A 26,116-nucleotide genomic window follows, 5' to 3' on the forward strand; every position below is an offset into this window, starting at 1 on the left:
ATATTCTCCCCCTGAAATAATGCTATAAATTACAATCCTATTCAGAGAGCAGATGCTTTTGCAATCACTGAAGTACTATTACAGAAGAAAGACATACAAGTGTTATATATATTATTTATAGATTTCCTGCATTAGAAGAGCATGGAGAAGTACATTTAGACTGCTCTTCCATCTTGCCCTTTAAATAAAAAATAAAATGAAATCATTTTAGGTAATTTGCTGTCTGTCCTGATGCAAGTACACCAAATAACAGCCTTTTCCATGAGAGCTGGGAAAGGCTGTTCCAGCCCTAAGAACATGAAAGGAATCATCCTGTCAGGCTACTACTCCACTGCGAATGTGCGCAGCTAAAGGAAGGAAGGAACAATGCTGCGCTATTAGGGCAACTCAGAAGCCCATCTTCCCACTCCTGCTTGCTCTGACCCCTCCCACATATACAAACCTGCAGTGGCCTCATGTCCCCCTCTGCATACATGTTTATCTCCTGCACAGTAACATTAAAGGGTTAATAACCGAGCAAATAAAAACCATTTGTTCATGGTGAACTCATTTTCTAGCCTGTTTCCTTTCCTCGTGACAGGTTTTGTCTTACTTACTAGATGTAAGTATAAAAGCAGAATAACCAATAATGCATGAGAAATGAAAGTAGTATTTATATCTATGAAAACCACTTCGATTACCTGAAATGTGCATTTGAGAGACTTTATGACTATTCACTGAATTTTTGTGCTTCCAAATACCACCTGTAATTTCCAGTCTTTGATCTCCCGAAAGGGATATAATTTTAAAGAGAAAAACTGCTATAATTGGCAAACAATGAGAAAGCGACGTCACTGTTAAGAATGAACAAATCAGGACCAATTTAGATAAATAACAATGCAATCTATAGCACCACCATGAAAGAAGCAGTTATAGCTAAGACTGGATTACGAGGGAAAGGGTCTCTTAACAGAAAGATGTCCAAACTCTGAATTTCAACCCCGTTATGGCAGAGGACACACCAAGCAAAGGGCCCCCAAGACAGGAGACTGGATTCCTTACATCCTTAAAATGTGGCTGTTTGGCCAACCGAGAAGGGGAAAATTCTAGTTAAATCTCAATTTTTCCCTTTGTGCTCATCAATAGCAAATGCTTAATACCAGACCCTTTGAACTCAATTTTGACTCTTATTTTTTAGTCTCCTGGGTCAGTGATAAGCATATGCAGAAACCTAACCAACTGCCACTTTGCTCGCCCCCCTCCATCCTGGCTACTGACTCTGAAGAACAGACTCTTAGCAGTTAAAGGAAACACAAAGCCAAAAGCGGTATCCACATTTAACTAAGCAGGTCAGTCCAGAATGGTAACAGTAAGTAGAAATGAAGATATGTATGATCTTTAAAAATAAGGCAGAAGTAAAAAAAAAATTAAGTTCTCCCTTTATGCCTACATCATTAGGAAAACCTAAAATACTAAGTGACAGTAAAAATCCCCGTAGACATTGCATCAGTTCCCACAGCAGAAAACTTCCTACCCTATCTCTTATTAGATAGTTTCATTACAAATATGCAACTGGAATTTCAGAGACCTAGCAACGAGTACTCTCTTCCTAAATCTGGGCAACAATTAGCATCTGAAAATGAACATACAGAGAATTCAGAAGGAAATAATTCCTGAACAAGGCCCTGTATATTATTCATGCTGAGAAACTCATAACAAAAGGAGAGGGAAATACAAAGGAAAAATACAGGAAAGAGAAAAATTATATCAAAGTAAACGAAATAATTTAGGAATCACAAAGAAAGAATAGAGAAAATAACCCAGTAAGATCTGAGTTAATATCATTTATCTTAGGATTTGAACTCTGGATTGAAATAGACATGAAATGATATTTCATGGTGAAAAGGAGTTTGTCCAAGCTGGAATCACCTCCCCACATGCCCAGCTGATAATGAGGGGTGTCACCAACTGCTCACCCCCTGCAGAACATACCCTATGAAGATTCACATTAGAAGCCCAGCGCTGTTAGCATGACTCTGGGTAATATCAGATCCTCTCTCTGGCCACTCTTTTCCTATCCTCATGCAAAGTAATTTATTTGGGCTTTCTTACAATAAGATGTATAATTAGTAGTCATTTTGTAGAATAAAGTATTGATGCCACAAGCCAATTTTCTGAAAGTGCTTCTAAAGCAGCACCTGCACCATTCATGTTTATAAAGCAGGTAATTGTGCATCTAGCCACTTATGTGTATATGTGATTAGTATAATTTACATATGTAAATCAATTATCTTATATACAGTTGGCCAACTTCTTCCTTTATTTTTTCCCTCATACTCTAAGTTCAGATTAATTCAGACTTCCAAAATACCATTTTAATAAACTACCAGTATTTTTTTTTCTCAAGCCATCTAGGGATATTTCCAATTCCTCCATGTGATAATAAAATACAAGAAGAAAGTTCAAAGAAGCTGTTAAGTTCCTACTGATTCATTGTTACCAGGAAGCTGCTTTACTTGTACTGGATGTTCCAAACCTTTTTAATCAATCTTCTCTCCTCTCACAAAAGAACATTTAACTGTGATCAGGAGTCTCCAACTCTTACCTAATTCCTACTGACAATACTGAGAAATGACAATATAATTATAACATAGATTTGATAGGCATAAAAGACAATGACCCGATCCCATTTAATATTTTTAAACCCCGGGCAAAGAACTGTATCTTGTGCCCTTGCCCATTTAGGCCTACAGTAGGCAGAATACCGGAGTTTTCATTCAAATGCTAATCTACCAATGATTCCATATGGAAAAAAAATAAAGATGCATTATTAAAAATGTTTTGAGGGGGCGCGTGGGTGGCTCAGTCAGTTACATGTCCAACTTCGGCTCAGGTTATGATCTTACGGTTCACAGGTACGAGCCCACTGACACTGCAGAGCCTATAGCCTGCTATGAGTTCTGTGTCTCCCTCTCTTCCCCTCTGCCACTCATGTTCTGTCTTTCAAATATAAATAAACATTAAAAAAATTTTTTTAAAATAAATACAAATTTGAAGGATATAAAGATTCAAAATTTTATTCAAGACTGCATTAAGGGTCTGCACAGAATTACATCTCAAATATACAAACACAAACATGAGGTAAACTTAGAAAATTCTCCATTTATTTAAGGAAAAATGTTTTCAGTTCCTAATTTATATTCTATCACTTAGGTAAAGTTTAGAGGACTAAAAGTTTTGCTTTGTTTTAATATGTGACTTAATTAAAAATATAAAGCAATCTCAATAGAGAAAAAGTAATTTTGAAATCATAATACATTGCCTATTTTTAAAGAACACAACTGGTTATTTAAAAATTTTCTTGATTTCGGGGCGCCGGGATGGTTCAGTCAATTAAGTGTCCAACTTCAGCTCAGGTTGTGATCTCGTGGTTCGTGAGTCCAGGCCCCACATCAGGCTCTGAGCTGACAGTTCAGAGCCTGGAGCCTGCTTCACATTCTGTGTCTCCCTCTCTCTCTGCCCTTCCCTCACCCACGTTCTCTCAAAAACAAATAAATATGAAAAAATTTTTTTTAGATTTTTTAAATTTCTATAAAATAATATAATACAGTTTCACATTTTGAAAAGGTTCCTGAAAATACTATTTTACAATTTTGAAAGGCTCTATGATTCAATTTAAAGTGGCAGATTAAACATATAAATTTATTTCCTCTCATTCATGAATCTCCATTAAAATGTTAGTAATAGAATCAAAAAGTATAAACCACACACACACACACAAAAAGAGAATGGAAAAAAGGAGAGCCGTAGACGAGAGAGTTCAATAAAATTTTTCAACATGGAAAGCAGATGGCCCAGTGGTGACCAATTTGGCAGTGCAGAGGAAGCCACAAAATAAAGCAGTAGGTGAGAGCTATTTTGTGGTCACCTGAGCAGATTAACCCAGGAGTTGGGAGAGGTGGGGTAGAAAACAAGGGACCCTTTGGAAGTTTGGTTAGAATCAAAAGACTTGACAACCTCTTATCTCACATATAAAATACCAACATCCAGAAGCCTGCCAGAGTACTCCTCACATACACACACATCCAGACAAGAGACTGGAGATTTTATTCCCTAGAGAAACTGACCTGAAGGGACATGAGATTTGGTGACATCAGTAGAGTGGATAACGAGAATGAGGCACACACTACTACGTGGTATGTAAAATAGGAAAGTCAACTTGGAAAGGGGAGGCCAAGCGATTTGGGGAACAGTGGATCCCACATAGGTGAGCGGCAGAGAGAGAGAGATTAGAAAGGTCTGATGCTCGGCAGAACTCCACTGTGGAGCAGGAGGACGCAGGGTTCCAGAAGCACAATTAATACCTTGCCAAAATTCAGGACACAGATTAGAAAATGAAAGAGAAGAGAAGCTCAGCCCTGCGTTTCCAGGTGTGCATCCAAAGCACAGACGTGCTCGGGACAAGTTAACACCACCAAACTGGATCTACGCTGTTACTGCTCTGGATTATAAGTCTTTTGGTTCTACTTGCTTTTTACTAACCAAATGAATGTATTTATTCAGAAAAAGATAAAGATGATTAAGTTTATCTGCAATTATATTTAGTGAAAAAAGTAGGATAACTTCATAATAATGATATTGCCAATCATTTGAAACACAGACAAAAAGATGAAGGAAATATGTTAAATGTTAATGTACATAATGTTCTTTTTATAGTTTCAAGTATTTTTTACAATGATCATTTATTTCAAATCATTAAAAAATCATTTAAAGAATAGAAAAAATATAAAGTATGAAAACAATACAATTTACACGTATGTCTGCAGAAAAACCAACAGAACATTCTGAAAGAAATACAATAACCAAACGCTAATAAAATCATAATGAACACAATAAATGCACGCTACTACAGTGATCCAGTAAAGGTTTTACCAGTCCTGAGTTTCATAAAAGCAACTATTAAAAACACTTATGAAGGGGCGCTTGGTGGCTTAGTCGGTTAAGCGTCCGACTTCAGCTCAGGCCATGATCTCACTGCCTGTGGGTTCGAGCCCCACGTCGGGCTCCGTGCTGACAGCTCGGAGCCTGGAGCCTGCTTCGGATTCTGTGTCTCCCTCTCGCTCTTCTCCTCCCCCCACCTTGTGTTCTATCAAAAATAAATAAACATTAAAAATTTTGTTCAAAAATAAAAATGCTTATGAATTTTATTAGAATTAATGATTACCTCACTTCAATCATATTCAATGAAAATGAGAAAAACTACATTCTTCTGGGACTGGCAGTTCCCTTGAGAGAGCACCTTCTAGTATTTCCGCATTAGATAGAATTGTCCAAACCTACTCTCAGGAGACTCTACAGCTTCCCTTTGGCAACTTATTCAGCATTCAATACCATTTCTAATAAGGTTTTTACTCCATAAATGTAAATACCTGGTTCTGTAGTTTATATCATTAGTATTCAATGAGGACAGAAAAAAACCTCGCAGCTTACCATTTTTGTCTAATGAAGCCTCACTTACACTAATTTTCTATTATATCCAGCACCTGGCACAGAGCCTCAGTCGCGTGTTAGCCAAGCAAAATGCAGATGAATAAATAAATATTATAATGAAGTCCCTTTAAGCTTGTTCTTCTGCAAGGAAAATAATTCTCGCTTATTGAGTCTTTTATCGTGGAGATGTCTCCTTTTAGTCTTTAATAGCCTTTAGGGCTTTTCTTTAATGTCCTCTTGTGTCTTAAAGCCACAGGGCCAGAATGGGGCACAACATTCTATTGAGTCCATGAGCAGTCGGGAACATACTAAAGGAACCATGGTTTTATGGTATTGATGTTACACAAACGTTCAGTCATTCCAAGACCACACAGTAAATTTCTACACATAGAATAATGTTGAAACACTTACCTCAAGAACCAACCACAGCTTATCTCCACTTATTTTATCCTTCTTAAAGTACATCCCGTAGAATCTGACCACATTAGGGTGGTCAGAAAGCGTTTTTAAGATGTTATACTCTGCTTCAATCTCTTCATCAATGTCCTAGTTTCAAAAGGTCATAAAAAGAAAACCATGAGAAAAACATGAATTATGTCAAAGAGGCACATACTGTAGACCACCAAATAGAGAATTTAATTTTGTCAAAGCAAGGTTATAATAATAGGTTTTATTATGCTCAGTAGTAGGCACTGAAATTTCTGATGCCATTATTTAAGGGGAGAGATTGTGATTTTCCTGCTAATCAAATACATCTCTAATTATGTTAATTTCCTTGAGTTACAAAGGGACAAATAAAAGACTATTTTTGTATGTAGTTAGAAAGAAACATACATGGAGATTCCAAAAGATACTCCTTTCTTTGCAGTGTTAACACTGTTTTAGTGGCCACTGTTTTGAAGCCACTGATTTGAAATAAATACTTTTAGCTGGTTCATTTGTTTCTTTGAAATATAGGATATTTAGAAGCTTTCAAAAACTAGTCATATAAGCAATAAATTCCTACGTATATAAGATGGCACACAGCCTTAAGTTAGGTAGAGGCCCATTTGCCAGAAGTAGAATACATCGCTATCCTGTCAACAAAAATGCAAGATAACCACTTAAAGTCATGCTTTTAGAAAACCACAAAATATGAAACAACTCAGAGTAGTAATAAGAGAAACCCTTCTACTACTGTTTTTATAGTAATACTTAGCATCCACGTTGTTTTCTTACAAAATCATGTAATCACAGAGCTGCAAAGAATTTTAGACCAGAGCTCTAATTTTAGAAAAAGAAACTAAAGCTCAGAGAAGTTGGTCACAGAGCTGGTTAGTGTAAGATCCAGAATGAGACTGCAAGTCTAATGCCTATGACCTTCTAATCCTGTTCATTTTATCCCTTTCTTGGATAGACACTTACTCTATCAAAATTCATAATAGTAAGACTCTTTTAATAAAAAAGCCACTCTGTAAAATGCTCAGACGCATTTAAATTTATTTTATTAAGATTATAATCTCTTGGTTATAAATCTTTTATATTTGACTTCTGACATGATGAATGAAGAGGAAATAAATAATTCTCAGAAAAACATATATGTACCATGACAAGAATAAAGGCAGCAAAAGAACAAATCTCACGAAATCAATATATATTTCATTAAAGCAATAGGACAAAAGATGATTTTTAAGGTTCAAAGTATACAAAACATGAGTAAATTATAAAAGGATAGTGGCTATCTGTATTCATAATTCATGTGTTCTTCTCCACTAAGGAGTAGAAGAAAAGAAGAGACACTGGTTACAGGGCCAGACACGGGATCTGGCCAGAGCCCTTTCCCTTACCACCATGACCCTAAACCATAATTATGTAGACCAGAGGAGAGAGTTATAGTTACTTTGGTACAGCTTAATTTGTGTCTCTCCTCCTTCAGTTTATAAGAACTTTCCATTAGAGAATATGAAAACATTCAGCATCAGTAAAGCCCGGGCATAGTTCTTTTTTTTTTTCCCCTCCAGTGTATCTAATTTCTTGCTGAAAATAAACCCCCACTCTCCCTCCCCTCTCCTCAAAATAATATGAAACACTGTAGTTATAATGGGTTTAGTAGAAATAAACAATCCAAAAAGAGCGAGCAACCCTAAGATGCACAGAGGCCCAGAGACCTTTTGCAGGGTCCTACAGTTTGTTAGTATAAGAGCTGTGACAAGGACTAGGAGTCCTGTCCTTCTCACATCATTTCTGTCATGTCACACTCCATCACCTGTGCAAGAGTCAAGTAACTAAAGAAACTGCTCTCAATAGAAGTTTGGGTATTATGTGATCACTGAGCTCATGGTGGCTCACCCAACTTGCTATGGGGAGAGCTACATGTTTCCCAGGAGCTGAAAATGTTACAAAATAGCCAGTTCTCATTCTCAGGGGGAAAAAAAGTCTCATCAGTTTCTTCATGCTCTGAAAGCCCCCTCCCACCCCCCAAAAAAAGGCTTGGAAGTTTCCCTTATCACAACTGCCATTCCACAAACAGCAGAAGAGGACCCTACTGGGGCATCACTTAAAAGGCCATAAGGACTCCACGCACATTATCAGTTCTTTACAAGGTAACCCACCCTGATTACAAGTGAGTACCATTTTTGCTTTGGAAACATTTCAGCAAACCTGAAAATAAATTTCCCATCTCTGAAAGAATTTAAAATAAAATATTTCTCGTTTAGCTTAAGAGATATTCTGCCTGAAGCCTAAATAAATATAGGAAGAAAAAGAGATATGGCAAAGATGACATTTTAGAATTACCTCTAGACCCGAGTCTGTGTTCTTACAATTTTTTGAAATCTAAAATAACATTGACTTAACTGTTGAGCTGTTGAGACCTGTATTTATCTATTTACTTATTTGTATTTGGTCCCTATTGTATATGTTAAGCGTATAAATAAGAAAAACCTAACAGATTTTTTTTTACATTTTCTTCTACTGTAACTGACATTGTGGCAAATCAAGATATTTACAGATTTTTTAACTGCTTAATACAAATAAAAACAAAGTTAATTAGGAGAAGAAGAAGAAGGAGGAGGAGGAGGAGGAGACAACAACAATGTGACATACATGAATCGGATCCAGAATTTTCACTGCTGCTTTTTGGCCATTTTTCTTATTTAACACTTTAAAAACTTTCCCGTAAGTTCCTTTGCCGATCGTTTCAATGATTTCCCATGTATCAGAAGGATCAGGAAAGTTATCAAAGATGATTGTTTTTCCAGTTAATGGAAGCATCTCACAAGTTTAAATCACTGGAGAGAAAAAGTACAGTTTCAGGTACATCTCATTGGGGATATTAAATGGCAACATAAACTCAAGGGAAATTTACTAACACTTCACTAATATGATGGAAAATATACAGCTGTAACCAAATGTACTCAGAATTATAGAAAATTTTAATTTCAATTCTTTTTGCAAAAAGATTACTAAGAGTAATAATGCTTTGTAAACAAGGCTTTATTTCTATGTTTAATATAGTCCCATATTAATTGCTCTTAATTCTTTTCATATTAAAATAAGAAACAAAATATTTAGAATTAATATTAATTTAGAATTAACCACAAAGATAAAGATTCAACATCATCACGGCAAATCCCACACTTTAAAGTGATCATGTCTTATACCACTCCTGTATGTAAAACCCAATAATGGGTCCCCTCATATTACTTTTAGCATGAAATTTCTTTAACATTAGCTTACCAGGTTCTTTAAAATATGGTCGGTCCTTGCTTAATGTTCTAGCCTCATGTCTCAACTCTTATCTCAGTCACTACAAACCGGCCACTCAGGATCCTTAAGGTCATTTTTTTTTTTCTTGCTTAAGGATTTTAATATACACGAATCCCTTCCACTTCTGCCTGTGGTTTCTTTACTAAATTCCAACACCTACTTATCTTTCAGATCTTGGCTTGATGTCATTTCCTCTGAATGTGACCACTCTCCATCCATTTGGGTTGAGGCCCCGCCTCTGTACTTGCATAGCATTTTACCCATGTTTATCAGGTATCATGATATGCCCAATACCTGGAACAGTGCTGAAATAATTAGGACACTATGGCCAATGAATCCAGGTGACTTTACAAAGGTGATGTTATATGTAATGTGAAATAAGATTTCAGGTTTTCTGACTTCCCAGTGGTATTTTCAACATCCTATACTCTCCCTATATTACATTCAACCATTTGTATAAAATTATACAAATTTTATACAAAATTTGTATAAATTTTGTTTACACAAATGTGGGGGCCTCACATTTTTTTAATTACCTTTGCAAAACCTCACTTTTTTCAATGACAAAAAGCCGATTGCAGGGGCACTTGGGTGGCTTGGTCAGTTAAGCATCCAGCTCGTGATTTAGGCTCAGGTCATGATCTCATGGTTTGTGAGTTCGAGCCCACGTCAGGCTATGTGCTAACAGCACAGAGCCTCTTGGGATTCTCTCCCTCTCTCTCTGCCCTTCTCTCTCTCTCCCTCCCTCTCTCAAAATAAATAAGCATTAAATATAAAACAAAAGTTGACTGCAGTTGTGCTTGTATGTGTATGCATACACATAGAAACACATCTGTTAATAAATAGGTATTAATACTACGTAATAATGTTGGTTCATGAAATACACTAGTCTAACTACAATGTTCAACCTCTGCCACACCACCAATCCATTGAGTTCTCACTTTCTTTATAGCCATCAACCGTATTCAGTCTTCATTCTTTCTTCATTTTCTTCTTCCCTGGCATAAATTCTATAGCTTGAGTTATTATGATCTCCTTGCAAACACCCTTGACGCTCTTGTTCCTCTTTCTCCACCATGAGTCTCCCAGGGTAAAAAACAAACAAAACAAAAAAACAAAAAAACCACAAAACAGCTCTGGTTAAACCTTACATTTCTTCACACCTGTGCCTACAGCTGGAGAAAACCACACAACCATAATGCTAGTTTCACTTCAAATTCAGGATAAAAAAACCTACAAGTAGACTGTCGACACTGCCCAGAAGTCCTATGCGCTTCCCTGGTTTGTCTGTTCCTTGCTCTCTGGAGGGATTATTTCACAATGATCTCTCTTCTCACACTTTTCTCTCCTCAGATTGTTCCTCTTTGTTCTCTATCCCCTCTCACAAAACTTCCCAGCTGATGCCCTTACTTAATAATTATTGAAAAGATGAAAGCAATAATAAACTCCTTAACTTTCTCATCTTGAAAACTAAACTAATGTGCATAAAACAGGAGTTCAGGGGCGCCTGGGTGGCGCAGTCGGTTAAGCGTCCGACTTCAGCCAGGTCACGATCTCGCGGTCCGTGAGTTCGAGCCCCGCGTCGGGCTCTGGGCTGATGGCTCAGAGCCTGGAGCCTGTTTCTGATTCTGTGTCTCCCTCTCTCTCTGCCCCTCCCCCGTTCATGCTCTGTCTCTCTCTGTCCCCAAAAAATAAATAAACGTTAAAAAAAAAAATTAAAAAAAAAAAATAAAAAAAAAAAACAGGAGTTCATTCTCAGTATAATCAATTTTGCTGTTTTGCCTCAATTAGTCTTTTACTTCAGTTCCTTCTCAGCCTTCAGATCTTGGCTCAAACATCACTTTCTTAGAAAGGCTTTTCTTGAACAACCTACATAAAGGTAGCTTTCCCCACATATTTCCCCATTTCTCCTTTAGAATGCAAGCTACAAAAGGGTATAGACTTTGCTCTTTTTACTACTGTATGTGCAGTTTCCAGAACGATGCCTAGCACATGGGAGGCAATTAGTAAATTTGGGAAAATGGGCAAACATTTTGTTGTTTACCTGTTAATTTTGACAACACAGACCTTATCTGTCGTGTTCACATCCAAATCTAATAATGCCTAACTCTGTTCCTGGCATGTAGTAGATGTTAAATATACAGCTGTTGAATAAATTAATCAATATGGCTCTTCAAAAGAAGTTTTTAAATGAGGGAGAAAAATAAGGATGAGGGAGAGCTGAAAAGAATTTGAAAATCTCACTAAAATAAGGATCATATTCTGATTCATTATACTTAAGGGCACATCATCTAGTAAATGGCTATGAATGTCTGCTAAAAATTACATTACTACATAAAAATACACTTATGAATAGTTCATAGAACATTTAATTTTATGAAATTTGTGCCTTTGATCCAAAAAGCAACAGAACAAGTAGGAGGTAATCAGTAATAATCATCCACTTTAGTGATTGCACAATCAGTGACAAGATTACTTCTTCCATCTATGTACTTGAGTCATGCAAATAAGCATTTATGCCATCCATATAGTGTAAAAGACCAAAAGACCATATTAAATCTTATTAAATACCTGAAGTAAGCGTTTTGAATCACAAGAAACATTCATTACATGGAATACTACCTCTCAAGTGGTAATGTTATTGAACACAACTTTACTTTCTGCTATGTTAATTATTAGGAATTAACTACTGGTATTTATTTATTTATTTATTTATTTATTTATTTATTTATTTAAGAGAGGTAGACCATGTGTGTGGGGGAGATGGCAGAGGGAGGGGGAGGGGGGAGAGAGAGGGAGAGGGAGAGGGAGAGAGAGAGAGAGAATAGCTCAAGCAGGCCCCACGCTCAGCTTGGAGCCTGACGTGGGGCTTGGTTCCACAACCCTGAGATCATGGCCTGAGCCAAATATCAAGAGTCAGATGCTTAACCAACTGAGCCACCCAGGTGCCCCATAACTATTCATATTTAAATATACAGGCATCAGAATTCAACTAAAAATGGCTGAACACCCAATGTGTGCAAAGTATTTTAGCGTCTTGAGGATACAAAGATAGGCAACCCATAGATAGATACATGTAAGTAATATTATGAAAAGTGACAGATAACAGAAATAACCATAAAGTGTTATAGAAGCCCAGGTGAAGAAGAAATTCTGAAGTGATCATGAAGAGATACAGAAAATGAGCAGTATTGGAGCTGGACATTAAACATGACTGAAGTTTGTCCAAAATATAATATCCTCTTTAACAGTTCTAAGTAAGATAAACATTTAAAGCAGTGCATTATTATAATATAAAACAATAATCACAGAATAACAAAAGCACAAGTGTTTTGGAAACAGAATGCAGCTAGTCAAATCTCATTTAAAACAAACAAAATTCTCAACAAGTAGGTAAAATGAAGCCTAAAATGACTTTCTCAAAATTAAACTTTGAAGAACTTAGGGGTGACTAGGTGGCTCACTGGCTTAAGCATCCGATTCTTATCTCAACTCAGGTCATGATCTCATGGTTTGTGAGATTGAGCCCATGTCAGGCTCTACACTGATAGCATGGAGGCTGTTTAGGATTCTTTTTCTCCTCTCTCTCTCCCTCTCTCTCCAAATGAGCACATGTGCATGCATACACACACACACACACTCTCTCAATAAATAAATAAATAAACATTAAAATAAAGGAAAAAAAGAATTAAAAAACTTAGGATAGAAGCAAGTCTTCTGAATCTTAAGCCATACTTCTCCCACTACGTGATAGGTTATTATTTAAAAATAAAATAAATGTCAGTTAAAAATTAATTATTTAATAATTACAGTAGATTGTATTCTACATAACTATGAATGTTCATCTTTTTTTCTACTCCTTTAGCACTCATAGAATAAAAAATAATTCTCTAGCTCATAAAACAAAAACTAATTTCTCAATTAAATGATCATATATGCTAAATATTTTTGGCATATATACTTACTATATTTTGACATATGTATTTACCATAATTCCAAAAGATACTATTCTATTTTAAGAGCCACATTTTAAAAATGAAGAATAATCCTTTTGAATTGACTTATTGTATACTGAGCTGCTGAGTTTTCGTGTTTTTTTTTTTTTTTTTTTCATAATAGAAAAAAGACCATAATACAATGAAAAAGGTATCTTACTTCGGGATCTTAACATTCATCTCAATACTTATTCTAACTGCTTTAAAAAAATTTTTTTTAATCTTTATTTTTGAAAGACAGAGAGATGGACTGTGAGCAGGGGAGGAACAGAGGGACAAGGAGGCACAGAATCTGACACAGGCTCCAGGCTCTAAGCTATCAGCACAGAGCCTGACGCGGGGCTCAAACTCACAAACCACAAGTTCAGGACCTGAGTTGAAGTTGGACACTCAACCGACTGAGCCACCCAAGCACCCCTTGAATGCTTTTGTAAATCTGCACTTCATTCTTATTTACTAAAATAACCAAAATGCCTTCATTCTCATTCTAAAACACAGCAGGATGATGTCCCCTTGGGCTGTGTCTTCCCTCTGCCTGGAATGCTCTTTCTCCAGATATCCACATTGCCTACTCCATCACTTCCTTTAATTCTTGCATCAGCCATCACTTTCTCAATAAGCCCTACTCTAACCATCCTGTTTAAAATGCAACCTGCCTTCCTCCACTCCATCTTACCTCCAAATTCCTGGTCCCACCTTCTCTGCTCTATTCTCATAACACTTGTTACTTCCTTTCACACTATATCATTTCCTGTTTAGTATGTTTTAGTTATTGCTTTTCTATACTCTTAGAATATAAGCCCATGAGCACTGAAATTTTATCCAGATTGTTCACTGATATATCCCAAAGACTCTAAAACCATGACTAGCACAAAGGATGTACTCTATAAGGATTTGTTGAACACTGATTGAAATGAATAGAACACAGTAACTAGAAAATTTTCAGATGATTTTACCAATGAATTCTATCAAATATTTAAGAAAGAAACAAAGAAATAAAGTCATCCTGTGCATTTTTTTTTCAGAGAACAGATATAGAGTACCTACAAAGAGATACAAATTATGTTAAAAAAAAAAAAAAAAGAACCAAACAGAAATTCTGAATATAAAAAATAACTGAATTGAAAAATTCCCTAGAGGGGTTTAACAGCAGACTTGAACAGGCAGCAGAAAATCAGCCAATGAAATAAAAACAAGTCATTTGAAATTATCAAGTCTGAAAAACAAAAAGAAAAAAGAATGAAGAAAAATGAACAGGGGTGCCTGGATGACTCTGTTGAGTATCCAACTCTTGACTTTGGCTCAGGTCATGATCTGACAGTCATAAGTTTGAGCCCCACGTTGAGCTCTGTGCCAAGTGTGGAACCTGGTTAAAATTCTCACTCTCTCTCTCTTCCTCTGAACCTCCTCTCTAAAATAATAAAAATAATAATAACAACAACAACAACAAAGAAAAAAAAGAAAAATGAACAGAGCCCAAGGGACTTATGAGATACCATCAAGAGGACCAATAAAAGTATTATGAGTTCTAGAAGAAGAAGAAAGAGAATGAGGCAAAAGATTATTTGAAGAAATAATGGCTGAAAACATCATAAATTTAAGGAAAGGAGAGACGCACAAATCCACGTAGAAGGGTCTACAAATCCAATAGGCCCAACAAATTGCAAGGATAAATCCAAAGAAACCCACACTGAGACATTATAATGAAGGACTCAAAAGACAAAGACAAGGAATCATGAAAACAATAAGAGAAAAGCAACTCATCATTTACAAAGGATCCTCAATAAGATTTCCCACCAGAAACCTTGTAAGTCAGAGGCAGTAGGATGATATAGTTAATGTGTTGAAAGAAAAACCTGTCAACTGAGAATTTTATATCCAGCAAAATTGCCCTTCAAAAAATGAAGGAGAAATTTACACTTCCCCAAATAAACAAAAGCTGAGGGAGTTCATTACCACTAGATCTGTCCTACAAAATCTGCTAAAAGGAGTCCTTCAGGTTGAAATGAAGGATACTATAATGACAAAAGGATCAACTCACCAAGAAGATATAACAATTATAAATATATATGCACAAAACATCAGCGCTCCAAAATATATGAAGCAACCATTGACATAATTGAAGGGAGAAATAAACAGCTCTACAATAATACCAGGAAACTTTAATACCCCACCTTCAGTAATGGATAAAACAATAGATACATACAGAATGCTCCATCTAACAACAGCAGAATACACTTTTTCTGAAGTGTATATGCAATATTCTTCAAGATAAACCATATGTTAGGCCACAAAATGAGTCTTAATAAAATTCAAAAGACTAAAAACATACAAAATATCTTTTTCAATAAGAACATAATGAGGGGTACCTGGGTGGCTCAGTTGGTTAAGCATCTGACTTCAGCTCAGGTCATGATCTCACAGTTCATGAGTTCAAGCCCTGCGTTGGGCTCTGTGCTGACAGCTCGAAGCCTGGACCCTGCTTCAGATTCTGTGTCTCCTTCTGTCTCTCTGCCCCTCCTGCCCCTTTGTACTCTGTCTCTCTCTCAAAAATAATTAAACATTAAAAAATTTTTTAAAAAGAACATAATGAAACTAGAAATCAACAGCAAAAGAAAAATTGGAAAATACACATACATGTGGAAATTAAACAACATACTATCAAACAACAAATGAGTCTGACAAAAAAATCACAAGATATGGCAACGAGAAAGAATGAAATCCTGTCATTTGTGGTAATGTGGATGGAACTGGAGGGTATTATGCTAAGTGAAATAAGTCGGTCAAACAAAGACAGATATCATATGTTTTCACTCATATGTGGAACTTGAGAAACTTAACAGAAGACCATGGGGGAAGGGAAGGGGAAAAAATAGTTACAAACAGAGAGGGACGGAGGCAAACCATAAGAGACTCTTAAATACAGAAAACTGAGGGTTGATGGCGGGGTAGGGGAGAGGGGAAAATGGGTGATGGGCATTGAGGAGGGCACTTGTTGGGATGAGCACTGGGTGTTGTATGTAAGCGACGAATCACGGGAATCTACCCCCAAAACCCAGAGCACATGGTACACACTGTATGTTAGCCAATTGGACAATAAATTATGTTAAAAAAATAAATCAAAAAATAAAAATAAAAAATAATATTTCACTCTAAAAACATCACAAGAAAAATTAGAAAATATCTTGAAACAAATAAAAATACAACATAGCAAAACTTAAGGGATGAAGTGAAAGCATAGGTAAGAGGTAAATTTATAGCTATAAAGCTTATGTTAAAAAAGAAGAAAAATCTCAAATCCTAGTTTTATACCCTAAAACTAGAATTAGAGAAAGAGGAACAAATTAAAGCCAAAAGTAATAAAAGAAAATTATAAATACTGGAGTAGCAATAAACAAAATAGAAAACAGAAAACAACAGAGAAAATCAATAAAAGCAAGTTTGTTCTTCAAAGAGATAAACAAAATTGACAAACCTTTATTCAGACTGACTTAGAAAAAAAGATGGAGAACACACAAATAACCAAAACTAGAAATGAAAGAGGAAGGATTACTACTGATTTCATTAAAATAGAAAGAATTAAACTAGGAACAATTATATGCCCACACAATGAATACACTAGATAAAATGGACAAATTCCTAGAAACACACAACCTACCAAGACTGAACCATGAAAAAATTAAAAATCTGAATAGGTCCGTAACTAGTAAGGAAATTGAGTCAGTAACCAAAAACCTCTCAACACCAACAAAAGAAGCCCAAGACCAGATAGCTTCACTGGTGAATTCTACCAAACATTAAAGAAAAATTAACACCTTAAACAAAAATTAACTCCTTAAACTCTTAACAAATAAGTACTAAGAATTCTTAAACTCTTCCAAAACATTTAAGAAGTGTGAATAGTGCCTAATTCATTCTATGAGGTTAGCATTACCCTGACACAAAAGCCAGACAAAGACACTATAAAAAAACTGCAGACCAATATCCCAATAAAGATTGATACAAAAATCTTCAAATAAAATACCACCACCCTGAATTCAACAACATATTCAAAGGGTCTCAATAGCATATGGAAAGGGTCATACACAATGACCAAGTGGGATTTATTCCTGGAATGCAAGAAAGGTTCAATATATAAAAATCAATCAATGTAATACATGGCATTAACAAAATGATGAGTAAAAAAAATGATCATTTAAATTGATGCAGAAATGCTTTAAGAAATTCAATACCTGTTCAAGACTTAAAAACAAAAACAAAAACCCTCCAACTAAGAATAGAAGGAAACTACCTGGACATAAGAAAGGACATAGATGAAAAACCCACAGCTAACATCACACTTATTGACAAAAGACTAAAAGCCTTTCCTCTAAGAACAGGAAGAGGCAAGGATGCCTACTTTTGCCATTTCTATTCAACATAGTACTGAAAGTTGTAGCCAGAGCAAGCAGTAAAAAAAAAAAAAAAAAAAAAAGAAAGACATTCAAATTGGAGGGGAAGAATAAAACTATCTCTACATCTCTATTCACAGATGACTTGATCTTATACATAGAAAACCCTAAAGAAGCCACAAAACAGACTGTTAGAACTAATCAATGGATTCAGAAAAGTTGTGGGATGCACAATCAACATCAAAAATCAGTTTCATTTCTATATACTAACAATGAATCTGAGAAGGAAGTTAAGAGAACAATTCTATTTACAATAGCATTAAAAAGAATAAAATACTTAAGAATAAGTTTAACCAGGAAGGCAAGAGACCTATACAGTGAAAACTATAAAACATTGCTGAAAGAAATTACACCAGACACAAAGAAATGTAAAGACATCCTGTGTTCATATAGGATGTTAATATCAAGTTCAAGACTTGTTAATATCAAGTTCAAGACTTCATATTAAGATATTAAGATGTCAGTACTACCCAAAACAATCTACAGCTGCATTACCTATCAAATCCCCAAAAGAAAAAGATCCATCCTAAAATACATATGAAATCTAAAAGAACTTCAAATAATCCAAATAACCCTAAAAAGAAGGATAAAGTTGGAGGTTTTACACTTTCTGATTTCAAAATTTATTTCAAAGCTACAGTAATCAAAACAATGTGATATTGGCATAAAGACAGACCAACAGAATAAATTAGCCCAGAAATAAAACACATGTGGTCAAATGATTTTCAACAAGACTGCCAAGCCCATTGAATAGGGAAAGAAAAGTCTTTTCAACAAATAGTGTTGAGAAAACTGGATAACGATATGCCAAAAAATGAAGCTAAATCCTCATGTTAAATCATACACAAAAATTAACCCAAAATGTATCAAAGATCTAAACATAAGAGCTAACACTCTAGAACTTAGAAGAAAATACAGGAGGAAAGCTTCATGACAATGGATTTGGCAATGATTTCTGGGATATGACACCAAAACACGGGCAACAGAAGAAACAGATAAATTGGATTTCATAAAAATTAAAAACTCTTGTATATCAAAGGACGCTATCAACAGAGTGGAAAGACAACCTGCAGACTAGGAGAAAATATTTGTAAGTCATGTATTTTATAAAAGGTTAACCAGAGTATACAAAGAACTCCTATAACACAACAACAACATAATCCCATTTAAAATATGGGCAAAGGACTGGAATAGACATTTGTCCAAAAAAGATATACAAAAGGCAATGAGCAAATGAAGTGGTGCTCATCACCACTAATCATCAGGAAAATGCAAATAAAAACCATAATGAGATAGTACTTCACACCCATTAGGATGGCTATTATGAGGAACACAGAAAACAAGTGTTGTTGAGGTTGGGAGCAATTGGAACTCTTGTGCATTGCTGGTGGGAATGTAAAATAGTGTGGCTGCTGTGGAAAATGCATAGTGGTTCCCCCGCAAAACATAGAATTAACAAAAATTCTACTTCTGGGTATATATTCAAAGGAACTGAAAGCAGGTTCTCTAAAAGATACATGTATACCCATATTCAGAGCAGTGTTACAATACCTAAAAGGTGAGAGCAACCAACATGTCCGTCAATGGATGACATACATTAATAAAATGCTGCATATACATACAATAGAATATTATTCAGCCTTAGAAGGCAAGGAAATTTTGACACATGCTATAACATGGATTAGCCTAGAAGACATCATGCTTAGTGAAAAAAGGCAGCCACAAAAGGGCAAATATTACATGATTCCATTTATATATATAGTACCTAGAATAGTTATATTCAAAGACAGAAAGTAGAATTGTGGTTGCTAGGGGTTCGGGGGAAAGGGAATGCATGGAAATTATTGTTTAATGGGTAGTGTTTTAGTTTAGTAAGATAAAAAAGTGCCAGAGATAGATGGTGGTGATAATAGTACAATAAATAACATAAATGTACTTAATGTCACTCAACTGCACATTTTAAAATGATTAAAAGTGTAAGTTGTATGTAAAGCACATTTTGCCACAATAAAATATTACTCAAGATGCATTACAGGGAAATGAAGTGAAAAAAAAAAAACCCACTAAAGCCAATTGAAAGCTATGGAAAGGAGAATGGAACGGTCCACTTGCTCTCAGATCCATGCATAACCTTCCATGCCCTGAGTCTGGAGAGCTGATATCTCAAAACTGTATTTTCCACACTCCTTGTCCTATTGGCTTCTTTCTCTGCTAGATTCCATCCATGAGAGTCTCAGGCAAGAGACTGGATCATAGGTGGAAAAGAGATAACAGGATATTTCTTCTTTGCTTTCTTTGGATTTTATGGTGTCTCCATCAGTGGCTACGTCTCTCCATGGTCCCTGTTTCTGTAGGACAGAACTGCCATAGTTCTAAGATGGCCTCACCTTCTGGGTTCTGGTAAGACTATCTCCTTATTGCAACCCTACAGCCCAAGCAGCGATAAGTTTTTTTGCTATTGCTAAACACAGACTGCCTCACTATCCCCTGGTTGGAATTCAGATACCCTAAAACATTTGTAACTAGTTCTTCATATGTCAGTCTGTTCAGACTGCTATAACAAAAATACCATAAATTGGTGGCTTATAAACAACAAACATTTATTTCCCCCAGTTCTAGAGGCTGGGAAGTCCAAGATCATGGTGCTGGTAGATCCTATGTCTGGTAAGGGCCCACTGTCTAGACAACTGTCGATTTGCAGTAACCTCACATGGTGGGACAGATGAGCCAGCTCTCTGGGGTCTCCTTTACAACGACACTACTCCCATTTGTGAGGCTCTTCCTTCATGACCTAATCACTTCCAAAGTCCCCACCTTCCCAACACCCTCACCATTGTGGTCAGGATCCCCACACAGGAATTCTGGGAGGATACAAACATTCAGACCATAGTATCATCTTAAATTCTCTGTTGAACTACCCAGTATTAACCATTTTCCTGATTCTAACACACATCCAATCCATTTGAAAAAGAAAGAATAGAAACAATGGATAAAAGGCAACAGGTAATGGCTGAGAGTTTTCCTCAAGAGGTGAAAGGTGTGAACACTCAAATTTAGGAAGCTCCAGTAGAATAGATAAGAAATTCACGGTTAGATACATATCAAAATAAAACCATGGAACACCAAAGACAAAGAGAAACTCTTAAAACCAATCAAATAGAAAAGATGCATTACATGTAGAAGCAAACAATCGGAATGACTGCTGATATTTCAATAGAAAACAGTAGTGTGATATATTCAAAAAATATATATATATTCAAATGAAAGAAAATAACTATTAATCTAAAAGAAACAAAAGTACCCATAAAAGTATCTTTCAATACCAAAGGCAATAAAAAGATATTTTCCACGAAAAACATTGGGGTTTAACAACGATGACCCCTGAGAAAAAGCATGTTTATAGGATACCTTTCAAGAATGATAATGATCCACAAGAAAAGTCTAAATTGCCAAAAACAACAAAGAAATTGTCACGCATGTGTGTAAATCTAAACCAGCACTGACTGTAAGACACAGTAATAGACAATAATGAATAATTAAAAGTGTAGTAATAGGATTTAAATGTTACTAAATTCCTTACATGGTTAAAGAGATGGTCAGAAATAATAACTTTAGGCTTTTAGGATAAATATTAAACACTAGAACCTCAAAATACCATATATAAAGAGAATAGCAGATGGCTTTACTCAGAACCAAGCAATATGTTAATACCTTGATTCTTACTTTAAAAAATATTCATCATATATTTTGGCAGAGCATTTTTGGAGGATCCTTCCCTTTGTGCACCCACTTCTGCTAAGCTGTGCTTCCGCTGCTTCAACTCCCATCATATAAAGTTTAAGTTAGATTCAAAAGGTGCTCCTGCCTATGAAGGAAGAGGCATACTGGACGGTCAACAGGTCAGCTATGTAGGTCGTTTATCTTCACACAACAGCCAGAATGATTTCAACACAGAAACCAGACCACATTATCTTTCTGCTAAAAATCCTTCAAAATCCACATTCTAACTATGTTCTCTAGACCCTGGATGATCTGGCTGTTTCTGACGCCCCTAAACTCACCCTAAGTTCTTCTTCGCCTCTTCCTGTGTCTTCACCCTCCACTGGCTTCTGACAGGTCTGAGAACACTGTAAACTCTTTTCTGCTGCAGGATCTCCTGTTGTCTTTGCCTAGCTGCTTCCTCAAACCTTCCACATGGCTGGTTTGACCTTCTCTCATACACAGACGATCAGGATCACATGCAGTTACTCAACCCACAAATGAACTACCCCTGCTTTGAATTTATTCTATAGATTATTCTCCTAGCATGATTCTGAAAGTAATAAAGCCTTCCTGGTTAAAAGAAGCCCACAGAAAAGTGAGTTTGTCATATAAAACGACCTCACACAGACACCAGGATGAATCACCAAACAGGTTTTAGGTATCTCCTTTCTCACAAAACTTTGAAACACACTCACAGAAATCTCTGGTCTAGCTTACTGCAGAATAGAAGAATTGGACACATACCCCTTTCAGCTTTCCAAAAACATAGGAAACGAAGTATGGTTTAAAACAGACCTTGTCTAGTTATATGTATGGTTTGTTTTGAATGAGCCATAATCAATGTTTTGTTCCCTTCATTTGCTTAAAGATGTTTTGTAGAGAGAGAAAACAAGGTCTACTTATGTACTTCCATACATGTATTCTTTCCACTACTCATTTTCTTAGTTGGTAATTATGGGGATAAAAGTACTTGCTTAGAATAAATGCTAGAACCAAAGGAAAGGCTTTCATTTCCTAGAAAATTTCTCCATATTTTAGAAGTGGCATTACTGGGGTGCCTGCGTGGCTCAGTCGGTTGAGCATCAGGCTCTTGATTTCGGCTCAAGTCATGATCCCAGGGTCGTGGGATCGAGCCCCACATCAGCATGGAGCCTACTTAAGATTCTTTCTCTCTCTCCCTCTGACCCTCTCCCCTACTTGCTCTCTCTCTCTCTCTGAAAAAAAAATGGCATTAGTGAGAACCCGAAACAACTTTAAGTCATCAGAACACTATTCTAAGCTTTAGTACAAATCCATGAGCTTCAATGTCCACAGCTATAAAATGGAATGATAATGCATGTCTGAACTAATTCTCAGAGTTGCTTAAGTGCCAAGTGAGTTTTATGAAGAAATGCTTCATAAATTGCAATACAGGATTACTCTCCTCCTTAAGGATGAAAGTTGGGTTAGAGTTTGGGCTACACAATTTACCCATTCGAATTAGTAAGGGATATTTTCTGAGTCAGAAATCACCACCTGAAATGTCTGCAGGGACAAAGGAGGTGAAATACATGAGTGAAGTGGACGAAGTAAAAGCAGGGAGTGGAGGCCTTGTGGCAAAGTAGAGAGTGCACATGCCCCATTCAGAGTGGGCAACCACATCTGCTTTGAGCTGCTTACAGGTGCAAACTCCACCTTGCCGGGCCCTATTGTTTTTCAGGAAAAGCTAGGACTCTGGGAATGTATGTAAAATTTACTAATTTTAAAATATTGGTAAATAGTTTCAAAGTATTCATTTTAAATTGATGAGCTGACCCAAATAAACATATCCAAAGACCAAATTCAGCTTTTATGTTATCTCCTTATGACTTCCACATGAGTTTTTGTGGTTTTTGTCACAAAGAGATGGCCAATAGACATAAGTCTAACCACATGGTGTAATCATCCTCAGACCTCAGGAAAAATGGACAATAACAGTGGCTAGCATTTTTCTGACTTTTTGCTATATGCCAGGTGCTCACTGTAGTTACAGTTTTATATGCACTATGTCATTTAACACTCACAAAAAGCATTTCAGAAAGGCATTGCTGTAATCCACATTTTCAGAAAAGAGGACTCAGGGTTAGAAAGAGTTTTTAAAGTCATAATGCTGGTAAATGGTAGAGTCAAGAAAAAGACCAAGTCAAAGGCCATGGCAGAAATTTGGTGTTCAAGGACAGATGACCTCAATTCAGAAGACTAATTTCCCCAATTTGAGGTTCTTGATTCCCTATGTGTCCCCAGTGTGGTAAGGGGTCTTCTGTGAATTATTTTGAAAGTCTAATGGAAACCTTCTATTTGCCCTGTAATGGATGACTGAGTTTGTTTCCCATTACCAAGGAAAGGGAGTTTGCTTTGTTAGATACAATCTTTCAAATTATAGATCTAGGGAAGAGACTAATGAAGGGATCTTTGTCTATAAAAATGAAGAAGAAAGAAGAAAGAAGGAAGCAGAAGAAGGAAGAAAGGAGAAGGGAGAAGGGAGAAGGAAGAAGGAAGGAAGGAAGAAGAGGAAAAGTTGGAACCGAATAGTTTAGAGCATGGACATTGCAGAAGTTATTAAAATGATACATTTTTACATCAAAACTTTATATAATCCCCATTCATATAAAGTAGATTTGTATTTACAAATATTTATTCATTCACCAAACTATTAGTAGCAACTCATGGACCTTCAAATACTTTGGATTTGACAGATAAAAGTTATTTTTCAAATATATGCACCAAAAAACGTAGGCTGTAAAGATACAGTTGAAAAACGATGTCCAAGCCAATGCTATCCCCTTTTGTCATGTGACCAAACTCTGCAAATAGATATGCCAAGCTGGTATTAAAGACCACCAAGCTGAATCTTTCACTTTGCACTTTTTTTCTCCTCACCAATAATAATCAAAAAGGACTAAGGCAAATGAGAGTAATTTTTCACATGCTAGACATCATACCAATAAATTCATAAAAAACAAGTTACCATTGAAATCTTACACATCTCTAAATTTTTCCACTTGAAAACAATGATCTTTTATAATGTAATAAAAATCAATATGGCATGAATAACATGGACCCTGATTTATTTGTCAAAACTTGGAACTCAGGCTCCAGCAAATCCAGAGAACTTGTCGACTTGACCACCTACCTTTAGAAAAGCCTGAAAGTAACGAATAATAAAGCTCAGGTAGGAAACACAAAGTGGCCAGGCTACAGCTGTGATCCTGAGCCTGTGACACACAACAGAGTCATGGTGTTACAGGGATAAGCATCCAGGATCTGGGGAAAGTAATTAGACGTTGAACTTACAAACATTTGGGTGGAATGACAGGACTATAATTTTTCCCTCAGTTTTCGCATTTTTACAACTAACACGGAGCAATAAGGCACCTCCTTTCTTGTATTGACCTAAACCAAATCTAAAGTCACTGGGTCGATGTGAATTCTAAAAGAAATTTAAGAGGCTTTAAGAGCACCTACAATCACCAAGAAAATAGCAGAAAAAAGGAAACCCATGAGGATTCTTTGGATTTTCAAAAATCTCTCTTTTTAAATTTTAGCACCATTACAAAGGCTATTTCAAGGCTTACATCCAATTACCATCCTAGTACTAATAAATTATCACTTAATTTTTTTTTTTTTTTTTTTTTTTTTTTTTTTTTTTGTCTTAAATCGTCTTAGGGAAATTTTAGCAAGGTGCAGACAGAAACTACTGGAGAACAGAACAGAGTTGTTAGCAAGTTGAAATGACATCATTTCTGGAAGGATTCCCCTATTTCTCAACAGCGATCACAAGGCTCTGGTCTGCACTTTCTCTCTCCTTAGAAAACTTTTCCAGATGCGTGTAGAGTTGCAGGGACCCCAGCCCCACAGACCTGCTTCTAGAGAAGTCATCCCCGAGCAACAGCTCCCTGCGGCCGACCCAACGCGGCGCCGCCACAAGCTCTCCCCGGGGCCGCGGGGACGAGGCGCGACCTCCCCTCGGGTTCGCCCCGCACGTTCTCCACACGCCCCCTCCGCGCTCCAGCTCAAATACTCCCGGCCGGCTCGGGGCGGGCGCGGGCGCGGTGACCTCGCACTCTCCGCGCCCCGGGAGCGCCCCACACGCCACTGGTGGCCGGGAAGCGGCACCGCCCCCAGCACCGCCCCCAGCGCCGCGGGGGCCCCGCCCCCTCCCAGGGCTCCAAGCAGCACCAGCGCTGCCCCGACCGCTACCTGGGCCGGAAGCGGGCGCCTCCTTCCTCCCCTCCCCCGGGCGTGGGAACGTGCTTCGTCTTCACCGTGCGCCCGCCACCTGCGCAGCGGCTCCTCGCAGGGCCGTGTGCGGCCGAAGGGAGCTGCGGGGGGGCTTCCCGGGACTCGGCGCGCTCCTCCCTCGCCTGGTGCCGGGGCGTGGAGGAAGTGGGCAGAGCGCCCACCTTGGGTTGCCCCGGATCCCTGGAACCGCTCAGACAGTCCCAGTGTCCTGGAGCAAACTCACTTCATTTTAAGGCTTGGTGTTCCTCCCCCCCCCCCCCCCCCCCGCACCCCGCAGCCCCTAGAACTTCCCCCCCGCCTACGTGGGGCTCATGCCACCTGCAGGGCCCGGGCTGAAAATAAGCATCAGTTTTAGACCAAGAGGGAAAGTGACTAATGAAGTTGCCCCCGGATACCAATTCACTTTGGCGGTTTGAGGAACTGGGGGCTCAG

At 37.2% G+C, this 26,116-nt stretch overlaps 1 protein-coding gene across 3 annotated transcripts in view; it reads right to left on the reverse strand.

The window, feature by feature from the left end:
* MYO3A (myosin IIIA) overlaps positions 1-25,525 on the reverse strand; it is a 256,791-nt gene extending 231,266 nt beyond the window's left edge. For 2 of the 3 annotated variants that reach the window (XM_086714701.1, XM_086714700.1), the window contains exons 1-3: positions 25,303-25,524; positions 8,554-8,738; positions 5,881-6,015 (exon numbers count right to left, since the gene is read on the reverse strand). In XM_086714701.1, coding sequence (XP_086570827.1) covers positions 5,881-6,015; positions 8,554-8,721 — 303 coding nt within the window. In that variant the 5' untranslated portion in view covers positions 8,722-8,738; positions 25,303-25,524. Of the gene's footprint in view, positions 1-5,880; positions 6,016-8,553; positions 8,739-25,302 lie in introns of all 3 variants that reach the window. The other variant, XM_086714702.1, reaches the window with a different exon arrangement.
* Between the last annotated feature and the right edge of the window lie 591 nt (positions 25,526-26,116).

The sequence above is a fragment of the Puma concolor genome, chromosome B4 (genome assembly GCF_028749965.1).
Source record: "Puma concolor isolate L17-30 chromosome B4, mPumCon1.1.hap2, whole genome shotgun sequence".
NCBI classification, from domain to species: domain Eukaryota; kingdom Metazoa; phylum Chordata; class Mammalia; order Carnivora; family Felidae; genus Puma; species Puma concolor.